At 42.1% G+C, this 22,424-nt stretch overlaps 1 protein-coding gene across 3 annotated transcripts in view; it reads right to left on the bottom strand.

Annotated features, from left to right (window-relative positions):
- LOC138106418 (cytoplasmic dynein 1 intermediate chain 1) overlaps positions 1-22,424 on the bottom strand; it is a 192,141-nt gene that overhangs the window by 21,779 nt on the left and 147,938 nt on the right. For all 3 annotated transcript variants that reach the window (XM_069006991.1, XM_069006993.1, XM_069006992.1), the window contains exons 12-15: positions 22,072-22,185; positions 19,114-19,247; positions 17,388-17,532; positions 2,931-3,071 (exon numbers count right to left, since the gene is read on the bottom strand). In XM_069006991.1, the coding sequence (XP_068863092.1) occupies positions 2,931-3,071; positions 17,388-17,532; positions 19,114-19,247; positions 22,072-22,185 (534 nt within the window). The remainder of the gene's footprint in view (positions 1-2,930; positions 3,072-17,387; positions 17,533-19,113; positions 19,248-22,071; positions 22,186-22,424) is intronic.

Genomic DNA, 22,424 nt, shown 5'->3' with positions numbered 1-22,424 from the left:
TGCAACTTTCCACAGAGATTTTAAAAATAATTATTACACCGATTAAATCCTTGGTAAAGTCCAATGATCTATGTTATTTTGATCAGAAAGCATCTAGGTCTCAGGAAAAATGTTTTCAATAAATACAGAGAGTAACACTGGTGGAAACTCTGTTGCAATTCAAAAATTTGAAGGTAGCATATTGTAACTAAACCCAGGTGTTTTCTTAATTGATTTCAAAATAATACCTAAATATTAACGCGGCTTATTCCCCAAATTAAACAAAGCCAGAACTCATTAATAACAATCACATCTCGTTCTTACACAGAGATTTTTATCAAGAGCTAGTAGTTAAACACAGTAATAGACCTGTCATTTTCTACTGTCTTCACAAATACTTTGACATCACATATCTGACATCTAAAAGTAATAATGATCTAAAAAATAGGTGTTTCAAGATCTTATTACAAAGGCAGAAGTGCTGACAAGGAGTTTTTCTTAGCAAATAGCTGTGTAGACTTAAATGGCATAATCAATTACAGAAATCTTGAAAATTATTAGCTAATTACGACCTACCAGATAGAGGGTAAAAGCAAACAACGATCACTTTCAGTTATGATGCTTAGAACTGTTTGCAGTTCTCTCTTTCAGAGATACTTTTGTTGCTTCTCCTGCATAACAAAACTTCACATCCATTCAGCATCTGACCGTTTATCATTTATAAAGATTTTTAAATTTGTTTAATCAGTGCTCAGTAAAAAACACCAAATGATATTTCTGTGTCCAGAGATCCAAATTTGATTCTCATAAAAATAAAAAGCTTGGATACCATGGAAATAATTCCAGTCTGATCCTTACATGAGAGCTGATTTTGACCTCTCAGAACGGAAATAATTTGTGAAATCAGGGGGTGGCCTTGCATGCAGAATAAAAGCAGGATGAAGCTTGAAATTAATTCTTTTTTCTGATGTTTCTATATATTTATATGTAAACACACTGAAAACACACAGCGGTTTGCTACATACAGTCTTATTATTGATGGGAATGGGATCAAGCAGTCCATACTAATTTTTTGGAAAGAAATTATGGTCTCCTTGAGTAAAATGGCAAAACATCAGTTGATTTCAAGTAGAGCAGGATTTCAGCCCTGGTATTTGGGGGGAAAGGGTTTTTTTTTCTTCTCAAAATGCTGGGGTTTATGCTCTGTGTTTAAGCCTGCATTAATGAGAACACCTGAAGGATATGTCCCTCCCTTCCCAAAATAAATTCTTAGGAGACTCCTCCTGTATATCCTCCAGCTGTATGTGCTCTAATTAAAAAGGCTGCACTGCTTCCTGCTCAAAGCACTTCAAAAGGCCTCAGTGCTCCCCTTGACAGTGCAGTGCCCGGTGCTGGTTCCTCTTACCTGTCCATGCTTATTTATGGCAAGCACCACTCACTGGAAGCCATAAACTGTGCCCGTATTTTACTCTGACTGAAATGCATAGCACGTTTATGTGAAAGGCATATTAATGATCCAAATAGTCTTAAATTTAAAAAAAATTTAAAATAATGTGTACGGAGGATAATACTGCCTCTTGTTCTTCCATAGTCTCTCTTTTGGACATAAAAAAGAAATGTGTCAGCTAATATGTGAACTTTTGTTTTCTTACAGTCTGTTTGTTCTTAATGTTACATTGCATTAAGGAAAAACATGCAAGACTTTGTGTGTGGAAAAAGACTCGAACTTTCATGCAGAAAACTGATTACTGGCCATCTAAGATTGACCTCAGGTGATGACAGGTTTGCTGAAAATCATTTTTGGGTGAAACTCAAATCCAGAAAAAAGTATCAATTAAAGTGTCTGGCGTTTTTAAAATTTTGAAATAATAGGAGGAAAAAAACGGGGTTTTGCACATTTAGAAAGATGTTTTTTAAAAAACACCGGTTTACCAGTCTCAATCTCTGCTAGAAGTGCTCTGATTAATCCTTTCTCACCAGTGAAATTCAAAGGCGAGACCTTTCCTTTCCAATGGTCCCCACTATTTAGTTAATAGCAGTGAAAAGAAAACTTATTTATTAATTGCATTTGTGCCTTTAAGTTCCACAGCAAAGTTTAAAGACAAGAAAAGGAGAGGGTGTAAAGTCCCAAATAACATGTGAGAGAGATGCCCTGTGCTTTAAAAGACTGAAGCGGGGTACCAAGCAACTCAAAGGCAGGATGCAGGGGAGATGCAGGGGTACACGCTTGGTTTCTGACACGCCGCAGGCACTGGCACAGGGCTTCCAAGTTACAATTCCCAGAGAATTTAGCCCAGAGAATAATAAATACAGAGGGAAAGGAAGTCTCGCAGTCCAACACGAGCCTCGGTCCCCGCTGGCAGTCAGTGGCGGCGTGGCCGGGCTGCCAAGGTGTGACCCCCTGGGTGAGGGCCGGCATCGCAGACCTGGCGCTTGGAGCGTTGTGCGCCAGAAACGGGGTGGGGGGTGCTAAGAAAAACCTGCAGAACGGGCGCGGTTTAAAAGTGCACCTTAAAATAACAGAGGAGGAAAGAGCCTCCTCCCCGAGCCGGCACCGCGGCATTTAATTGCGTTGGCTTTCTGCCGGGGGTGCCGGAGTCGGCCCTCCCGCCCCTGACAGGTACCGAGCGCAGCAGCCCCGCCGCAGGGGAGGGAGCGAGGGAGGCGGGAGAGAGGGAAGGAGGGACGGCGGGCGGGGGAGGGAGGGGGGCGGGCGGGCGCCCCCGGCAGAGGGACCTGCCCTCCCTTACCCTCCCCTCCCCGCCGCGCCCCGGGGCACAGGCGGCGGCCGACGCCGGGCTGCCCCCGCCCCGAGGGAGCGCGGCGCCCCGCGGAGCCCCGACGGGAGGATGGCGAGGGGTGCCCGGCAGTGCCGGCCCTCACAGGGTTAAGGTCTCGCCCGGCGCCCCGCGGCCCGCCCGCGCCTTCCCACCGCCGCCGAGCCGCCTCACCTCGGTGTCGTTATTCAGGTTCCACAGATCCAGGCGCCCCATCCCGTCCACGCAGGCGAAGAGCGCGGGATGCACTGGCGACCACATGACATCGTAGACATAGTCGGCATTGTCTTCAAAGGAGTAGAGCGGCTTGTTGTGCTGTAAAGCAGAGAGCGGCATGAAGACTTCGTGGCGCTAGTGCTGCCTGGGGCTGTCTGGCGAGTCTAATTAAAAACTTTGCACATTTACAAAGTGTCATAAAACTTCCCCAGATGAAAGGTCCTCCGCAAAGGGCGGGACTGCGCTTTAATGGGGCAACAACTGTCCGGTGGGATAAATGAGATGCCCGGTGTGAGGGGTGTGGGACGCGCGGATGACGGGGCGGGGGGAGCGGCCGCTCCCGCTCCCGGCCGGCACCCCGGCGGCGGGAGGGGGTGCGGGAGGCGGTGCGGCAGGCAGCGGGCACGGACCGCCGCTCCCGCCCGAGCCAGGCGCGCTGGCGGAGGCTCCGATAAGGATCGTGAGAGCGGCGGGAGCAGCGCGGCGCCTCCGCGGCCCCCCGCGCACCGCGGGCGGCGCCTGCCACCTAGCGGCGGGCGGCGGCAGCGCACGGGCCCTGCGCGCCGCGGGATCCCCGCGCCCGGCGCGCTCCGGAGGGAGGGAGCCGGGGAGGGAGGGGAGGCTGTTATCTGCAGCAGGCGGGGAGTCGGAGGGAAGTTAGGAAGTACACCAGGAATAAAGTGTAATTGTCCCTCATGAATTATTCATCGCATCTGGCTTGTCTTTAATTTTTGCATAATGGCTTCGCTAATCCCCGATCAATTAATGGAAAATGAAATTTGAATGATAATGAAAACTCCAGAGATGAAAGAAATTAAGTATTCGCATGGCTTGTGACAGAAATCTAAACAATGGGACTTCTGCGAGGGTCCCCCTCACTGCCTCCCTCCTCCTGCCGTTCCCTGCCGCCTCCCTGGCGAGCGCGGCCCGGCGGGACGGGCGCCCGCGGTCCCCCCGCCCCCGGGAAATGCAGCACCACGGAGCGGACCCTGTGCGTGTCCGAGGCGCACCCATGGAACACCTCGGTCAGATCCCTCTGGAATGCACCCTCGCGCATTTTACAAAGGAAACATTGTCCGGAGTGCCTCAATGTATAGCCATGCATTAGTTTTCCGAAAAGTGGAATGACTAATTGCAATTATTATATAGCTTTCCTTTCGTATACTATTAAACCAATAAAGCAGTTGGTTTGATATCTATTTATAGATGGGTCCTCGCTAGTTTTGGGTTTGGTCCTCTTGCACCCCATGGTGCTTGGGTGGATGTTGGGGCTGGAAGCACTGCAGGGTCAGTACACAGGACAGGTATGTGTCCATCTCTATGCTGCCATGTCTCTGAGTATTGATGTGGTACACTGCTGTTGCAGCACTGTATTGTAAACAATTCTGAAACATTTCTAGCCATCACAGGTATCACAAAAAATTACTGAGAGTATTCAGAGATTTAATTACCTGACTTTGTCTTTTGAAAACATATTGAAAATACATAGGGATTTATTCCAGAGGCTGGGTTTTCCTCTGCTTGAATTAATGAAAGATGCTTTGATTACAGGATCTCAGATTTTCATAACCGGCCAAATGGCTTTTGTCCATTTTCTAAGACTAGCAAACATTTTGTGTAACAATGAAATTAAATTAGAGCTTGACCTTATAATCTCAAATTTATGCAACATTTTAATTTCTTTTCCCAGGCTGGAGTTCTGCAAAAGAAAAGGAAAAAATTACAAAAATATTTTCGTACCTGAAGAAGGTCTTGTTCTCCAAACACAAGTATGTGTCTTGCTTAGCATATTATCACTGGAGTTACTTCCATGCCTGTGCTAAAGCTTTTGCAGGGTTTAGGGCCAAATAAAGACCAAACTTTTGAATAGGCAGAGGTATTTCATAGGAAATTTCAAAGTAAATCATTACAACTGTGAGCTGGGAAATAGTATTTAGAGAGAGCCACATGGATTCCCAATTCTGCACTGTCTATTTTCACTGAAAACATCGAATTCAGGTTCAAATATATCAACTGTCTAAATCCTGGTGGGCATTGAAGATAGCAGTATATCAAAAGAAAAGGAAATCTGGTCAACTGCTAGGTGGTTGGTATTTTTCTTATTCATGGGAAAAGTGCTGCACATACAGCACTTAAACATTTAATGTCATGGGAGAAGTAACAAAATTCCACAGGAGTTAAGGGCCTATTAAGATATCAATCAATCAATCCAGGGCAGGTTTCAATCAGCATTTCCTTTTTGTCAGCATATCAAAACTTGTTTTAATCTTGAGTGTGGCACTTTTTTAATGGTCTTTTTAGTTCTGCTACTTTATTTTCCACTTCATGCCTAAAGACCAAGGCATTAGAAGGAAGGGTGAGGAGATTTGGTGCTAGCCTATATCTACACATGTTGTGTAGTCTTTGGCAAATAGCTTTAGCTGATGTACCTCTGTTTCCCTGTTATCAAAATAAAAACACTTTCGAAATGCTGGTATTTGAGGTGAAAAGCCTCAAATACCAAAAATGAAATGCCTTTACCATAACAGCGGAAGTACTCGATCAGATAGAAAGTCAGAGGGAAAGTGTGGACAACAGGAATAATATGGCTCTTGAGAAAGATCTCAGACATGCAAGGAATGACACACAAATGAATAGAGAAGAATAGGGTGTGGAGCACTGCAAAGAAATAAGAAATTGCAGGATTGTGAGCAGCCCAACCAAAAGGCAAGATCAGCTACAGTGTGGTTGGGAAATCAGGGAGAAATCATATGGCAGAAATCAGGCAGTGGTAGTGGAGCTGAGCTACACCTTCATACTGCCCCCAGTATCGCAGATAGTCCTCCCAGTGTGACTTTCTGCCAGTGAAAAAAGAAAAAGTACTTCCCACCCTGTCTTGTCTTCTTGCACTGTTTAGCTAGAGAAGAACACAACAACTGCATTAGGTCCATCTTGCTTCACCTCCTGTCTTCAATACTAACAGCAACTGGCCTTTCTTAAAAGTTTACATACATATACTTTCTTAAAAGTTTACTGGTCTGAGAGCAGTTACGTTGATTTCATTGAGAGGACTCTGTTTCTGGGTTTAAGTGTGTGTATAAATGTTCACAGGACTTCCTTACTGCAGGCCTGCTAACTATGGGCCCAGGCCTGCAGATCTTTTAATGCAACGATTTATGAGTAAGGACCGATACCGACTGCTTTGAGAAAATGTTGAAATGTGGAACCACGTAAAGGTCACTTTAAAGCAGTTTTAAATTACCAAAACTTCAGACCTACACAATCCATAACTAACATATGGCTGTTATTATAAAACAACTGAAATTTAAACTTGATGAGCTTTCATTCTTAAGTATCAGCCTACTCTGTTATTCAATAGAACAGAAGAAATAGTTTAAAGCAGTATCTTCAGAAAAGCTTGGGCCAAATCTACTTATTACTGAAAAAGTAGAGTGTAGGGTGAAAATACGGCCCTAATGAATCAATGGAGTTTTGCCATTGATTCCAAAAGGACATGATTTGAGCATTTAATGGAAAAAGCAAAAAGCCAATTTCAAGACATGATTTTTTTCTCATTTATTGAAACACGTTATCAAAGTCAATAATTTATCCTCAGTGTTTGTATAGAGGCATTGTTTAAGAGGACAGTGAAGAGTAAACATTTTAAATACCCATGGGCTGTCTAGGAACTAACACTTGTCCATGAAATAAGAAGCTCACAAAAATAAATTCTACACATTTATATAAAAGAGGGGTTTTTTTTACACATATATATTTGACCACTCTATGCCACTTACTTGCATAGAAGAATTTTCTTTAATCCAGGAGGTGCCACACATAAAGTAGCTAATTATCCATATAAAGGAATGTATACATATCCACAGGTTTTAACTAGCATCTGACTTCTGAAAAGCCATGGAAAAAACTATTGGCTTTGCCTATTTCATGAAAAGAGCATATTTTTCCACGTTGCCGCCATTTCTGTGGGTGTCAGCTCCACTTTAAGGTACTTTCCTAGACTGTACCTTCAGCAGTACAGATGTGTGGTGACACCACACACTCTGCTGCCACCAGTTCTTTCTTTCCACTCAATTGTCTTCTATTCTAAAGATGATAAGCCAAACACCATACTTCTGGCTCACACCATATTAACAACAGCCATGAGTGTTGTGCAGTATTGTAAGTTGATTCAAGATGATTTGATTTTTCTAGGTGTGCAGCAAGTATGACAGATTCATTAGTCCTTGGCAGAGAAACTTTCCAGACAAGCTGATGTTGTTTGTTTAAGCTCAAGCTCAGGCTTTCAGGCACTTGGAAAGAGCAGAGCCAGAGTGGTCCTGAGCAGGGTGTCTGCTCCTCTGTCTGGCCCTTGAACAAACCAGGGAATAGGAAGTGGGAATGAGATGATCTTTAAAGACCCTTCAACCCAAACCATTCTATGATTCTATGAAGTTAGCCCCTGTGGGACCAAGTATTGTATAAACAGTCTTTATTGATTAAAAGAAAACCCAAAACCACAACCTGCAAACATGTAGGGAAGGTACAATCTTCTGTCTTCCTTTAAAGTGAGTGCTCTGGTGTCACACTGACCAGATGATGTGAAAAACTAGGACAGGGCACAGCTTGTGGAACTTCTGCTCGGGGTAGGATCTGAGCTTGTTCAGTATTTTATATGCCCAGTCTTCTCCATCTTGAAAGAGACCTCTTAATATGTTGCTGAATCCAGGCTCATTGTTTCCCTTTTGACTGTGACACTTAACCAGGCCAACTCAAAACTGCAGACAGTATAGCAGAAACTAAAAGCTGCTGGGAATATTGAGGCAAATACTCTTCAAATCGGTTTTACTCTGGTTGTGACCTTTTCCCTTTCAATGGTGTCCTTCTTGGGACACCACCTATCAGCTGTTTGGGGTTACTTTTCCATACCTCTTGTGGTGTGGAGTTAAGTCCTCTGCTCTGTATAAGGCTCTACTACTTTTGAAAGCCTTCATGTTCTCTCTCCATTTATACGCAGTCAAAGAGGCCGTGGTTTTCATTCAGACTGACTGATCTCCACAGGAATTTTGCCAGTTCTGGACTATCACGTTTCTCCCAAATCTGTTTTCTAATAGTTACAATGATCTAGGATTACCCAATAGCTCCTGCTTTGATACTATACTTGTGGGACTTGACTTAGTTCAGTTTATGCTCGTTTTTAAAAGTTACAGCACTCCCAGGAACTGTTACTAGATGTCATAAACCAGAGGCACTAGTACTGAGGTACCCTGAACTGAGTTACACGAGTAAAAGCTCTTTACCTGCCTTAAAATTCCTTCTGGCAGTCAGTTTCAGTGCTGGATTGCAGATGACCCTCTGGGACTTGGAGAACATTTCATTGGGCTATGACCTGTCTGTATGTTGTGTCACCTCGCTGTCAGATAATTACTAGGTCACTGAATCATGTCTAAACTGGCTTGATTGGCAAGGTAACACGCTTAAGTTTAGACTCAGTAGCAACAGAGGGAAAGAAATGAGTCTGGAAATGATCCCTACACTCTTCACAACCCTTTTGTTTAAGTGCTGTAGTATTGTTACACTGATTTGGTTTGGCATCCTAAAAGTTGCAGACAGACAAGGCAGAAAACTGTTCACTTTTAGAAAGTATTGTTCTTGCAGGGAGGCTGAAACTTGCCTTTCTTAATTGTCAATAATGAAAGAAAGTCCAATATTTTTGCATAAACATGTGGGAATTATTATGGATGGAGGAGGGGACAAGGGTAAGACCGAAAGGAAAGGGGCTACGAGAGCAGACCAAGTCTGGAGATAACCTGATGATTACATTTTTGTGGTTTCCTTCAAAGTCAAAGCACCACGAGTGACTATAAAAGAAGGAAGCAAAGGAAAAAAGGTTTGATGATTGGCACAGGCGGTTTTAATGAGAACTGATCTTAATGTCTAATGCTATGGCATGAAGAAAAGAATAAAAGAACTTGGAAAGTCAGACAACACTTGTCTTTTAAGAGCATCAGAAATTCAAACAGCAGAGCTTTTGAAATCTGTGGAGATAGCCTGGAAGCTAGTTTTACTGACAGGTAAACTGCTTATTTGGTTAATCCTTCTTAACTCTTTTAAGTACTCAGCAGAGGTGCAACACATTCTGGCTGTGCTGCTCTACTGCAAACGTTCTCTTCTACCATGCCTTTCCATCTACCCAATGGAAAAAGACCTTTTTATTTTCGAAAGAAAAAAAGCAGAAAGCATGGCATTCCTCTTCACCACTGCATATTAGCTGAGGGGCTATTTTCAGTGAGTTTGATATAAATGTGCATTACTTGATGCCTACTGTAAATTTAAATGATTTAAAAGATCTGCTTGCAGAGGATGAAGTTTAAAACCATCAGAATGTGTGTAAGGCAGACTGGCTTATAGTATTCCTCAGCTCACTTTTGTCCCTAGTTCCTTCTGGCCAGGCTGGTGTATTCTTGTTTCTGCATTTTAGATCATCCAGTTTCATTCCTAATCTGGAGCCCCTCTTAATCCACACTTAAAAGAGTTGTGCCTATGGGTTTCCACTGTGTGAGGTTTACTATTCTCTGCTTCATTCACCCACATCAGGCTGGAGGCAAGTGCAGACAGCAACACTGGAAAAGCCTATACAGGTATCTGCCATTTGTTCTGTATTTCCTCAGACTGCTGACTTCATTGCTAAATGGTAATCAGGTTTTCCACCTTTTATTTAAAACATGCTCTAAGCAGGACAACACTTCTTCCTAAACTACTAACCATGCATTTGTATCAAGAGACTTCTTTAGAAATACTATTGTTTTCTTTTGGAGTTTGTACCTACTTCTAAAAATGGCTCAATTTCTTTTAAGAAGCTCAAAACACTACAGAAGTCTTACTGTCCTTGCTTAGCAAACTGATTCACAGTTTCTGTAGTTCATACTCCTGCCTTTTTATCACTATAATCCCGGATTATTTTTCAGGGAAGCTCGAGGGACTTGCTGAGAAATATAAGCAAGGCATGTTGATGGAAGAATGACCAAATCCTGGTCAGAGGAAACACTGAACACGGAATGAAACACTGAAGGGCACATTTGGTCTTCTATCTCCAGTTGTCACTCCCTGTTTATATGCCACATAGATTGGACAAGGAAACAGAGCTGGAGAATGAGTAGGATGAATTGGGAGAAACTGGATTGGTGCACTAGTGCTTTCCTGTCATGCAGGAGAGGCAGCAGCCCACACTCAGGTCCTGCACGTACCTTTCCTGGGGTCAGTGGGACTGGTCTCCCTGCTTCGGGCCTCAAGTTGTTAAAGAGAGGTAGTTTAGCTCAAATTGCAAGGCGAGGAGAGGAGTGGGATAATGTAGCTGAGGTTTGGTTGTTTCCCACCCCTGTGATTCTGACAGGAACATTCAGTATGAGGCCCCTGAAAATTCAATTTTTCTTTTTAATGGAAAATGCTGCTTCATTGCAGAGTACCTGGCCCAGCAGTGTGTCTGTACTCAGCCAATTGCCAGGCTTTCAAGTGACCCTGCTGCTGCTGCAGTTCAGCTGCCAGGAAGCAAGAGCATGAGGAACATTGCAGGATGGCTGACACAGCCTGATGTTACAGCTCTGTCTGCTAAACAGTCAAGATTAGTATTTGTAGCTGCTGCCACCAGGATGCCCACAGGGTTTTCATGGGTCAGCAAGCAATGATTTTGAGCCTAATTATTATTGAAGACGACTTCATCTTGTAGGACTTTGAACACAGTTCCTTTTTTTTTACTGATAACAAAAGTCTCTCACATGGCAGAGAAAGAATGGCTGCATGAAGCAGGTGGGAGAAAATTTCCATTAGGGAAGAAGTCCTGGGCTTTATATACTGATAATTGTCCTGAAATGTTTCACTATTGCATGTGAGCTTGATCCTCCAGCGTAATTCTGCAACAGAACTGTCAGTGGGAGGTTTGCATTTTGATTTCAGGGAAAAAAGGAATGATGACTTTGTTTTGCACAGATTATATAAGCTCCTGAAATCCAATTCTGCTTTCCATGTGCAAATAGAGCTTTCACTGCTTACAGCTGGATTTATATTAGGGTTTTCTGAAATACAGTTTAGCCCACTGAGTTTTTTAGAACTCACTATTTTAGATGACTGTTTTATTTGTGTGTATGCTATTCTTCACTAAATGTATTGCAAAGAAGCACCATGTTTCATGTGAGCAAATTAAGTATGTTGGCCATCTGATGAGTATTTTCCTAACACTTATCAAATATGGCTACACAGAAAACTGAAATAATGAGAAGTATTTCAAGTGAAGAACTTGGGACTGATTTCAAGGCACCTGACTTCACTTTGGTTTTGCTCTTTAAAATTACCTAGAAAATACGTTTGGGTTTTTTTTTTTTTTTGTTCAGCTGGATGAGAGCCAGACCTCTGGCTCCAGAGGTAAAGGGCAAAACCTAAAAAAATCCTGTCTGAACAGGCAACTCCACCCTCTTCCACAAGTCAGCTTGGCCTTTTCACAGAAAGTGAGCTCTGAAGCAAATTCATTCAGTGCCTTGTTTTTGGACAAAACTCAAAATTCTGAACTCACACCACAGAGAGACCATTTCCATGAAATCCCAGCATGCTATTTTATCACCCTTTGTCATTCCCTGTAATCAGATAAAGTTAACATTTGGACAGTGATTAATCAAATTAATCGTTTTAATTGCTTTTATCAAAGAGAAAAGGAGCTTTGTGCAGTAATGGAGCAGTGAGGGAGACCATTCTAGTCATGTATCCAAAATAAGAGCAGTGGAATTGTCCCCTGAGATAGACATTTGAGCCCCACCAAAATCAGTCAGAGGGAGGAGTTGTAAAGGATTCCACAGGATTCTGGCTGCAAATCAAGGTACATATGTATGCATGTGTGTGTGTGGTGTGGGATAAAGAGGCTGATTCCTTCCTGGTAGTGGTTTGGGAGAAACCAGAGTAAGACAGACTCAGGAGCTCAAAAGTGCTGACATGTCTGCCAGTTTAGATATGGCCTGAGGCTGTCCAGATGCAAGAAAGCCACCAAAAGCTACAGCAACTGATTATCTGCCAGACTTGGGCTCCTGCATAGTCAGTGGTGGGCAGTAATGGTGGTCTCTCCAAGAGATGTCTAATGCATGCAGTACAGTTACTTCTTTCCAGTGGCTGCATAAGAAACCAAAGTGTGAAAGCTCTACATAATAAAAAATCCAGGAGGATCCAAATTCATATGAAGTAAGCATCACCTAAAATGCTTTGTATGATAATATGAGAAGATATGGCCCAAAGGATTTAGGAAAGCTTAGAAAAAAGCATTAAGAATGAACATGTTCAAGACTTTATGTTCTAAATCTCATTAAGTCCAGCTCTTCTCTACACTCAAGCATATGCATATGCAAGATAAGGTACCTGAGTAATCTCTGCATTCCACTAGTCCCATTTTGCTGCTGGAGGTCTGTTTGATCCTGTTAAAAACTGGAGAAAGAAGAAGGGCTGGCCCCAGGTGGACAGAACGGGCTTCATCAAGAAGTGCCAACACATTAAAATCAAAGCTTTACTCTGAGAAGATCCTGCTGTCAGTGAAACCAGAGTTGTTTATAGGCACAAGACAGAGCTCAGAGCAAACTGGCAAGATCATCCCTTCCTCCCCTTACAGAAGACACACGTTCCTGTCCTGCTCAGGCAGACCCCGCGGCTTACAGGATACTCTTGTGGAGGTCCTAAACTCTTCATAAATAACTGCATATTCACTGGGATAGAAACATCTTCCATAAGGTAGGGAAATGGTGTATACCATTAACCACTAACATCAGTGCCTCTAATCTGTGATCCATTCTAACCACCAGCCACAGAACTTCATTAAATCAAGTCATTGACTCCAGATTTTCCAATTACAGTTGCAAAAATTTTTCACAAGGAACAATTCACTAAGTTGTTGTAACAGTTCACTAAGTTTACTGTCCTTTCATCATAAGGACGTTTGACTACATTTCTACTTGGATTTTTAACTTCAGACAATGCTAACTGGAACACAAGAGGCTCTCACCCATTTAAGGCAATTGAAATTATAATAGAAAAAAATCTTAGCCTGTAACCAGATAACTTGAAAAATGGTATTTGTAATGTAAAAAAACAGTAAGTTCTTAATCTCAAAAAATCACAGCCTGCTATTTTGGTAAACTTAAAAAAATTGGCCATGTGTGCATGCATTTTCTTGGTGACCATCAAGTAGTGCTCTGGTTCATTCTGCAACACTATTTTCCATCACAGTAAATTTGGTCTATCAAGTGGATCTGATCAGATCCTATCATCAAGGCTTCTGGGGAAGGGTGGAGGTACCTGCCTTTGGTAACACCACCAGCACCACCACCACATGCTTCTTTGCATTTTTCTAGTGGTAGGCTTTGGCTGGACCTTGGAGGAGATGGTGTTCAACTCTAGGCCAAATGAAAACCAGTGGAGTCTGAAGCTACATGCTGATAGGAAGGTATGACAAGTAAAATAATTTTCTCCAAGACACAGGAAGACTGGGTTGTACCCAGGTTATCAACAAACACGTGGGCAAAAGATATTCAAGGTACAGAAATGTACGTGAAGGCACATAGCATAGAAATGGAAATGTTTGCTGTTTAAAATGGGGTTTCTCAAAAAAGCACAACAAACTGCAGACTGGAACAGCGCAGCATAACAAAAGAGAAGAGCAGCATGTGAGGATCATAAGAAAAAAAGACAAAGGAGAGGGACGAGGAAGGCACTACCACTGATGCACATACCAGTAAAGCAAAACTGAGCACAGACACACAATGGGTGGTCTGTCACTGAGGGCACACATGACCTCTGGCTCCTGCTAATGGTTATGTTGTGGCCCTACTACCAGTCTGCTCACCTCTGAGCCTCCTTCTGATGATGGTATTACCATCTTTGATAGATATGCTAATTAGTAAGACCTATAATGTTATACCAGATCTTTTGGGGGTGTGCATTGCGGTGGGCATTTCGGCACATTCCACTGGGACATGGTGCACCTAAGGATCCTTAAAATAAATACCAAGGTAAAATCCCTTTTTCCCTTCTAACCATGTTTGATTCTTCATTTTAAGACCAGGAAAAGGCATCACCTCAGTGGAAGGGTTAAGAGCTGAAGAAGACATGTGAAGGATGAAAAAGCTAGCAAAATCCACCTCTCTGTACAGACCCTTTTTAACTCCCTTAGGAGAAAACAAGCCATCTTCTAGGCTTTAGCTGAAACTAGTGTATGTTTTGCTATGCTTTAACATTTCCAGGATAGCTCCCATCTCTTGACACAGTATCAAAAAATTTGCTCTCCAAACAGCAATTGCTGTAATAATAACAATACTTACATTTCATTATTTAACCTCATGCTATTCATTCATGAGGATTAGTGTTTAATTAATTAACAACACTTAGCATTTCCACTTAGCACTTTACCTCTTCAAAGCATCGTACCAACACTGCCTAATTAAGGGCAGAGCTCCACAGACACTTCACATCGGGACTTCCATTTGATAGCTCTGCATCCAAGACTTGATCATATGGTGTAGCATGAATTCAAGTTGAAAGCCCTACTAACTTCATCAGGAACCAGATAATGCCGTGGTTATCAAGTAACTCCCTTTGCAAATTCTGTTTCTTTTCCTGTTGCTTCTGGTTGCTTGCTATTCACAGAGGGATCTAATTATTGGCTAATGTGATGGATGATTATGTGAACCTTGTATTAGTGTTATCTACAAAACGCTCATTCATCCGCTAGTGAAAATCTTATTCTCAGTCACCTGGTTGAACTGCCTTTAGCTAGAAAATGTGTTAACCACAAAAACAGATTATAAAATGTCAAGCAAGAGTTTTTAAGGGAGATGGTGCTTTCAATCCATCAGTCAAATTCCTGCTATGAAAGTGCCTTTCTTGTAAGCACCCCAGGATGCTACACAACATCAATAGACAATATAAACACAAAGCTTTTATGGTTCACTTTACAATTGGACATTGACTCTGAACCTGTGAAACAGAAAGGAATTGAATTTCATGACCAAAGAGGATAATGTGCACAGGATTAAGTAGACAACACTGGTAGAAGCAGGAAAGCAATACGGCTTTGGATGCTGATAGGAAGATTAAAATTACAAATAAGAAACTAAAGGAATAAACCAATTCTGACTAAAATATTGTAAGCCAGCAGAAGTACTCAATACTTCATATCAATCCACTATTTTTTTTTTTCAGAGCCCACTGATTGACTGAGCCTTGACTATATGAATTGAACAAAGAGAGCCTTAAATATGTAGTAGCTCCAGCCAAGAAAATTATTCAGACAATATGGAAATAAACTGATGCAGTTGAATGGGGAGAAAAAGAAAATATTCATCACAAATCAAGAACTTGTCTACTGTCTCAGAGTATGTTTTCACAGGGCAGTGGCTGGCAGGGCAGCAGCCTGGGGCTGCTGCTGCTGCTCAAACCTGCTCCAGAAGAAAGCAAGTGATCCAAAACAGCAACACAGCTTCCAGCTCTGAGCGGTGCTGTGGTGTGTCACATGCACACCACAGCTCGCCTAGCTCAGTCGAACAGCTTTCTCAGGAAGCCCCTCTTGCCAGATGAGCCACAGGTTGATAGATATTAGAAATTTAAATGGTTTGGTTCTTTGAAAACTGATTGTCTCGAACAAAATCAGACCCAACCATTTTGGCACTGAAATATTCCACAAGGCTAACTATATTACTATCTGCAGTGTCTTTGTGCCCAAAATGTGCTGTGTTAGTGTTACTACTAACTTCTAAAATCCCAAGAGTTTAAAATAAAAATCAGGCTTTATTATCCCTTAATACAGTTTCATTTAAGCTGCAGATGAATGAGGCCCTTATTGCCATATTCAACCTCAAGCTGATGGTTGAATACGCATCCAAGACTTTTCTGTACATGTGTGTTTGGAATTCAATACTTGCCTTTCATCTTCCCTGCACTCCCCACAAATTCTTCTCCTCTTACTCAGCTTCAACACTCCTGTACTCCCTTGCCCCCAGTCACCACTGCCCAGGACTCCCTTGTCTCACACCCAGATGGCCTATCTATGAGCCAACATCTAAGCTGTCCATCCCATGGCTATCCTGCAGCCCTTTCCAACATTCACCACCTAGGAACCATCCCAGATCCATTCCAGCCTGCCCACATCCACTTCTCTGGACCACTTTTGCATTGGTTAAGGCTGGGTCTAGTGATGTATATATACGAATTAGGTAAATAATGCACCTTTCTCATTACAAGTTTCCTGAAACGCAATGCCCAAGACAAAAACACCAGCTATGGTCACTGCTGATTAGGAAAAGATACCTGTTAATTAGCAGGCACATTGGATCAGGCCATTAACAAATGCATTGGGAAGCCACGATGGAAGCTGATTCAAGTTATCATCTAGGTAACTGTGCGCCTTCTTCCAGCGCAAGGTTGTCACATGAGCCTTTCTGATCACTTTCGTATTTACATTTGCTGTGCATCTGTTCTATCATCTCCAAGCCCTGATGTCTTGGAAGAACACATGCTGAGATACTTCCTGACTGGGGTCAGCTTCCAGTACTGGAACTCTGCCGGGTGCAGCTCAAGATGTGAACCAAATGCAGGCATAAAAACACCTTGGTTAAGACAAGAACCTGACATTTGGAAGGCAGTTCTCCACTCTGGTGTATAAAAAAATAAATTTAGATGACTTTCATAATTAGGATTTTACCTCTCATTGTCCTGTTTTACTCAGCCTGTACAATAAACCAGGTTGGTCTGTTTAGTCTGTCCCATGGAGTGTTGGGGTTTCAAAGTTTCACAGGACTGTGACATTTCTGCTGTTCTGCTGCTCTCTCTGAAAGAGGTCACAGGCAGAGGGCCACAGAGTAGTCAGCAACAGATCCCTGGTGGTCGTGAATGTAAATTCCAGCATGTACTTCTCCCTGCTTCTAATGTCATGGGGACATTTTATCTTTTGGCTATCACAGCCTCCTCCAGCAGTGAATTTCACAAGTGATATTGATTGCACTAAGTTGTACGTGCACTTCCCCTGTTGCTTCATCAGAGGAAAGTGTTCGTGCTGCTGCACCACCACGGTGCATAGTATTAGCCTTGCAATTTAGCCTGCACAGGAGTGCTGAATGGATTGTTTGATGGCTGGGAGTCCAGGACATCCTCATCTCCTTGCCTCATGAAAGTGCTCAGCACTAGGGTTAATACTGAAGCGCAGGCCAGCTAAAGGGCAAGGCATGCTCCAGGGCAAATATGACTGAGAGTTACACTAGCTATATATTTTACTTACAATTTTATCACTATGACCATTCTAACCACAGCCTTTCAATTAATTTGTTCTTAGGACTTGATAGATGGCATTAAAGTATTTCTGACAACAGAATTTTCACAAGTAGCATTACTTGTCCCAGCCCAACTCATATTTCTTACCTTTGTGGTCCACAATTTCACTGTCCAGTCAAATGATGATGTGACAAAGAGATGGGAAAAGTCTATTGGACCCACTGCCATGTGACAATTGATTCCTGTGACAGGTCCTTGGTGGCCTTCAAAAATTTCACCAATGCCAGCTTTACTGCAGGAAGAAGAAAGATTTACATGCAGAGAGTGATTTACCACCTAGTGATTTAACGTAATTTTTCTTTACTCTTAGGTTCCTGTTTCCTTTTAAAGTTCTATTTAACCTGTAAATCTCTCTCCCTTTGCTAAGGCCTTTGCCTGCAGAAGTTTATTCCAATGGGCAAAATTAATGCTCAGAGAGAGCACAGGGAGAATTTCTCTTACTTCTCAAGACTTACCGTACTCACTTCTACATATACTGTCTACTCCTGTAGCTTGAAATAACATTTATGTATAATTATAAAATAATTCTAAATTGTAATTATACTATAGCTTATGCCTCTGAGTAAGCCATTTTCACAAGGAATAACCATTAAAATAAAAATGCAGATATGTTAATGAATTATGATGGGCAATTCTTTTTCTCTTAAATATCTAAGATAAATTTTCATAGCAGTCAATCAAGTCACTAGGAAGCAAATGGTTTTTCACAAAAAGAGAAGGAACTAATCCTGTGATCAGGTATCATACAGTCATTACTTTGAACAAGGGGAGATGTGCATTTCATCAGCTGGAGGTTAGAATAGCTATTTGGAAGGAAAAATACAATGCTGTGTAAGAGAGAATGTGCACAGTTTTCTTCTTCCTGGAAACAAATTATGCCAGATCAGTTGTCAGTGCTGTCTCACAGTGTACACAGAAAAGGGAATAATGAAATTACCCTTTTAGCTAGATTATAGAAAAATTGCGAGTGGAAGAATATACATTAAAAATAGCCACAGCTCTGATGAGCTTGTCAGCCCGGTGCCAGTGTGAGTACAGTGTAGTGAAAGCAGATATGGAGCTGCACCAGAGAAAACTGGTCCTTCATCCAGCTGGTGCAGTGTCCCGTCACCTCTCCTGTGTGGACAGTGTGGCCGCACTTAGGCTCCCCCTGCCAGACCTCACAGCATGTGCTGGAGCAGAGGCTGAGTCCTGCAGTGCCAGATAAGAAGGACACCTCTTATTTCATCCCAGCTATCTGCCACGTAGTCAGTGGGGTAAGGGGAATTCTGGAGCACTGAGGCCATCCTGGGTATCTGCTGTGCTTTGACACACCTTTTTTCCAGAATAACATATGTCTCTTCACTGTGCTGGGCTGAAGGACACAGGAGCCTCTGGAAATAAACCAGGGATGATAGCAAAAAGCTCCAGGAAAGACAGGCAGGAGCAGAAGAGCTTTTGTCGACAGTCAGTAGGTTTCTACAAAGGTGTACTAAAAAAAGGATCTGGCACCTTCCTCCTCTTGTGAGGAACAAATCAGGTAAGTCTGAAAGTTTAGAAATGAGAAATGCCCTTGGGCATGCTTCATTTATCTTAGCAGCCTAAGACTCATTCAAACCATCAGCTGCCATACAGACTATCAGTATATGCCTAAATAGAAGCAATTTAGCAATACTGTCAGCACAGTTGCTCAAAGTTAGGCAGCTCCTGTGCTGGTCACAGGAACAGTACAGACATTGTTGATCAAAGAGAAAAAAACACTGAACATGCACTTGGCTATCTCTCATCAACACAGGTACAGAATGTTTTATAAGTACAAAATGCTGAACTTCACCTTCCATGACGACAGGCTGTGTAGACTGTTCCCTCTTCACTGCCAACGACAAAGTTATTGACATCTCCCGTTGGGAAAGCCATTCCTGTGACTGCCACTGGTTTGGACTTATTGTATACCAGCTCCATGCTCTCCTACCAAAACAGGTTTTTGTTATTATGCTGTGATCCTCCTTTTGTTAGTCTGGGTTGTTTTTTTTTATAACTGATTTCTGAATATTACATGGGGTAGCAGGAGAGGAAGATGAAATCATTTGACCCAGACACAGGACTTTGGTTTCTACGTAAGACATTGTGAGAAGATGCAATGTAACAAAACCAGGATGCTCTTACCATCCCCATTGCTATCTGTCACATATTTGAGACTGGCAGGAAGGCACTGGTCTTTTCTGCATCATCTTAAATCAGCCAGAGATAACAGGTGAGAATTTAAAATCTAATGGTGCAGAAACTAAAGGTAATACCTTAATGGTTACATTTGCCAGCCTCAGGCTTTAACAAATCATGCAATACCCTTCTATTTAGAAACATTCTGGAAATCAATTGTCAGGAAGCACATGTAATATTGTGTGCATGTGAAGCATTTATTGCACTGTGTCATTTGTCCCTTTGCAGAACAAAATTACAAAGTTGGGGTCCTGTCACTACCACCATTCTAAGTGTTGCTTTTCAGGGATTTTCAGAGGTAACCATAAACACTCCCTCTAGACTCCACCATCAAGCTACAAACCAGCAGGAATGTTTTCTGTTTTCATTTGGTAGCTATATTTTAAAGTAAATCAGCATGCCCACTTTTGCAATTGCAAATACAATCACCGTGCAAGTTTGTGGCTGTTGCAAGATGTGTACGCTTCGAGCAGATTTTGCACAACTTTTTGGTTTCTCAGCCTAAATGGTGTAACCCAAGAATCCACAAAAGGCCTGAATGGTTTCACCATTTTCATTTTTAGCTCTTTAAGTGGGTATGTTCTCTATGTTTAAAAAGTCTATGCTGCTGTTCTTCTAGAGCCAAAGCCAGTAGGGTTTTTCTCAGAAGGGCTTTTTTGCTGCAAAGAAAGTGGGTATCCCTGTGAGAGGAGAGTGATGCAAATCCATAAAGAAATATTTCTGCTTGGTTTATACTTTTCTTTTAAATAAATTTGGTTCTATTATAAAGGCAAAATAAGACATGGAAAATGCATTGGGAGACCACCTCATATTTCTGTAAATATGTGAGTGAGAGAGAAAGAGAGAGAGAAAGAAATTCTGTTAATATGGGAGAGAGACAATATATTTTTGTTAAAATCTTCTGGGGTGAGATCATAATTTAATGTCTGCAGAGATATGGCCATAGACTGTGGTGGACTCTCTCCTCCCAGCACCATGGCTGTACACAAGTGCTCTGGATCTGTGTCTTTGGAAAGTTTCAGACTGACACACATCAGCAACACTTTACTCCTCCCAGTTTAAAGCTATGGCATGCAGCTTGATGTCAAGTCCTGTGCCTTTCTTTTCTAGATCACCATGAGCCATGTGCCAAACTTCAGTGTAATGTGGGGTGTGTTCCCATCCTTGTTGAGAGTCAGTTTTGGAGCAGGGAAATGCCATTTGAGTGATGAGGTACTGGAACTCAGATGTTCACAGATCTGTGCTTCAGTCTTTAGTATTCCAGTAAGTGAATATGCAGGGGTGGGATCTATCTTCTTGATGTTTAGGTGAGAAACTGTGGAAGGGATTCGGGTGCCTGAATATATATGCCTGGGCCATTTTAGATGCCTCCATTTCTACTGCAGAAGAGTACTGGTTTCTCATAGTCCCAGGGCACAACTACCAGCCCCACACTGTTGCCTTACATGAGCAACGTGGTCAAACTTCGAAGTTGGCTTCCCTTTGAGTAGGGGAGTAGATGCGATGGCTTCCAGAATCCTCTCCCACCCTAAGACAGGACAGTTCCATGTCCCAGGGTGGGTATCTGAAATAGCATTTCACACTTGGATGGGATGAGTGATCCTCCAGAAGTAGCAGCCTCTCTCTACCTCAACTGTACAGAAAACTTGAATTTTGAACTTAGGCTTGACAGATCAACTTTCAGATGGCTCAGGTTAGGATAGAGGAGTCCCACCTCTTGTGTCAACACTGAAAAGCGAATAATTCAATAGTAATTGCACATTAATGCATGATTAATGGAATCATTACTGGGAGTTTCTGTGCAGCATTTCGAAACAAGATCAGATCCCATGAAGCTTAGTAAAAATGATATTAAATTTTTTTCTAAGAAATTGTGTATAAAAATGAGTGATGTGTTGAAATAGAAAATGTACTACTTCAGAAGATAACACTTAAAAGATGCTTTCTGTACACCTTTTTCAGCATCAGATTCTTTGTTTAGTTTCCATTATTATAATCACTAGTCGTTTGGGCAATTTTCCTGTGTTTCCTTTCATTTCTGATACAAAGGAGAGGAGAGGGGGGAAAGACAATAGCAGCAAACATTCCAGAGGGGGAGGATTAGTTCTAAAACTTTTGATTTGCATTGTTTGTTTCTTTGGCTACTGAAGGCTGCCAGCAAAGTAAGTTTCTGAGTTTCTGACTGTGTGCCTTGGAAACCTGCAGTGCCTAGGGTGTGTTCAGCAGCAGTGCAATCTAGTCCATATTTGTTAAACAATGCTGTAGAATAAGTGCAATGTATACCACAGGCGACTTCTGTAATTACCGTACTTTAAATGGACTGTTTCATTTTCACTTGAAACTGACCTATGTATTAACGTATTACAATAATGACATGATTTGTGGTAAAGGAAATGGGGTTTGGCTCTTAGCAGAGACTGCTGGAAGCAAGCTGTACTCTTTCAAGTGCATCCATTGGTTTTAGTTTGTATAGGATGCGAGATTTTGGCTTTTAGGAGCTATGTTCCACTATGCAGGTATCCTGCTCTACCAAAGACACTTTTTCCCCCCGTGTAGGTGAAAATAAACCCACCTGTGGAGTTGAGAGCATGTCCAGGCTCCAGGAGCACATTTTGCCATCCGTAGAGACAGTAATAAGATTGTGTGCATTCTGTGTTCCAACTACATTCACACAATACACAGGATGCTGAAAACACATAACACTGGAAGTCAGAGAGCCATTCTTACATTTTCACAAACAAACTTCTAATGTCTCATATGTTATTTTAAAGAATGATTAAGTAGTCACACAATGCCTGGAAAATATAAGACTCAGCTTTTGCCAGATAGGAATTGTTTGGGTTGGGTTTTTATGTTTTTTACATTTAAATTTTACAAAGTACGTTATGGAGGTGGAAATGTTTTCAAAGTTTCATTTTCCTCATA

The sequence above is a fragment of the Aphelocoma coerulescens genome, chromosome 2, assembly GCF_041296385.1.
Source record: "Aphelocoma coerulescens isolate FSJ_1873_10779 chromosome 2, UR_Acoe_1.0, whole genome shotgun sequence".
NCBI classification, from domain to species: domain Eukaryota; kingdom Metazoa; phylum Chordata; class Aves; order Passeriformes; family Corvidae; genus Aphelocoma; species Aphelocoma coerulescens.
Note: the sequence above shows the minus strand (reverse complement) of the source record. Positions and strands in the feature narration are given on the sequence as shown.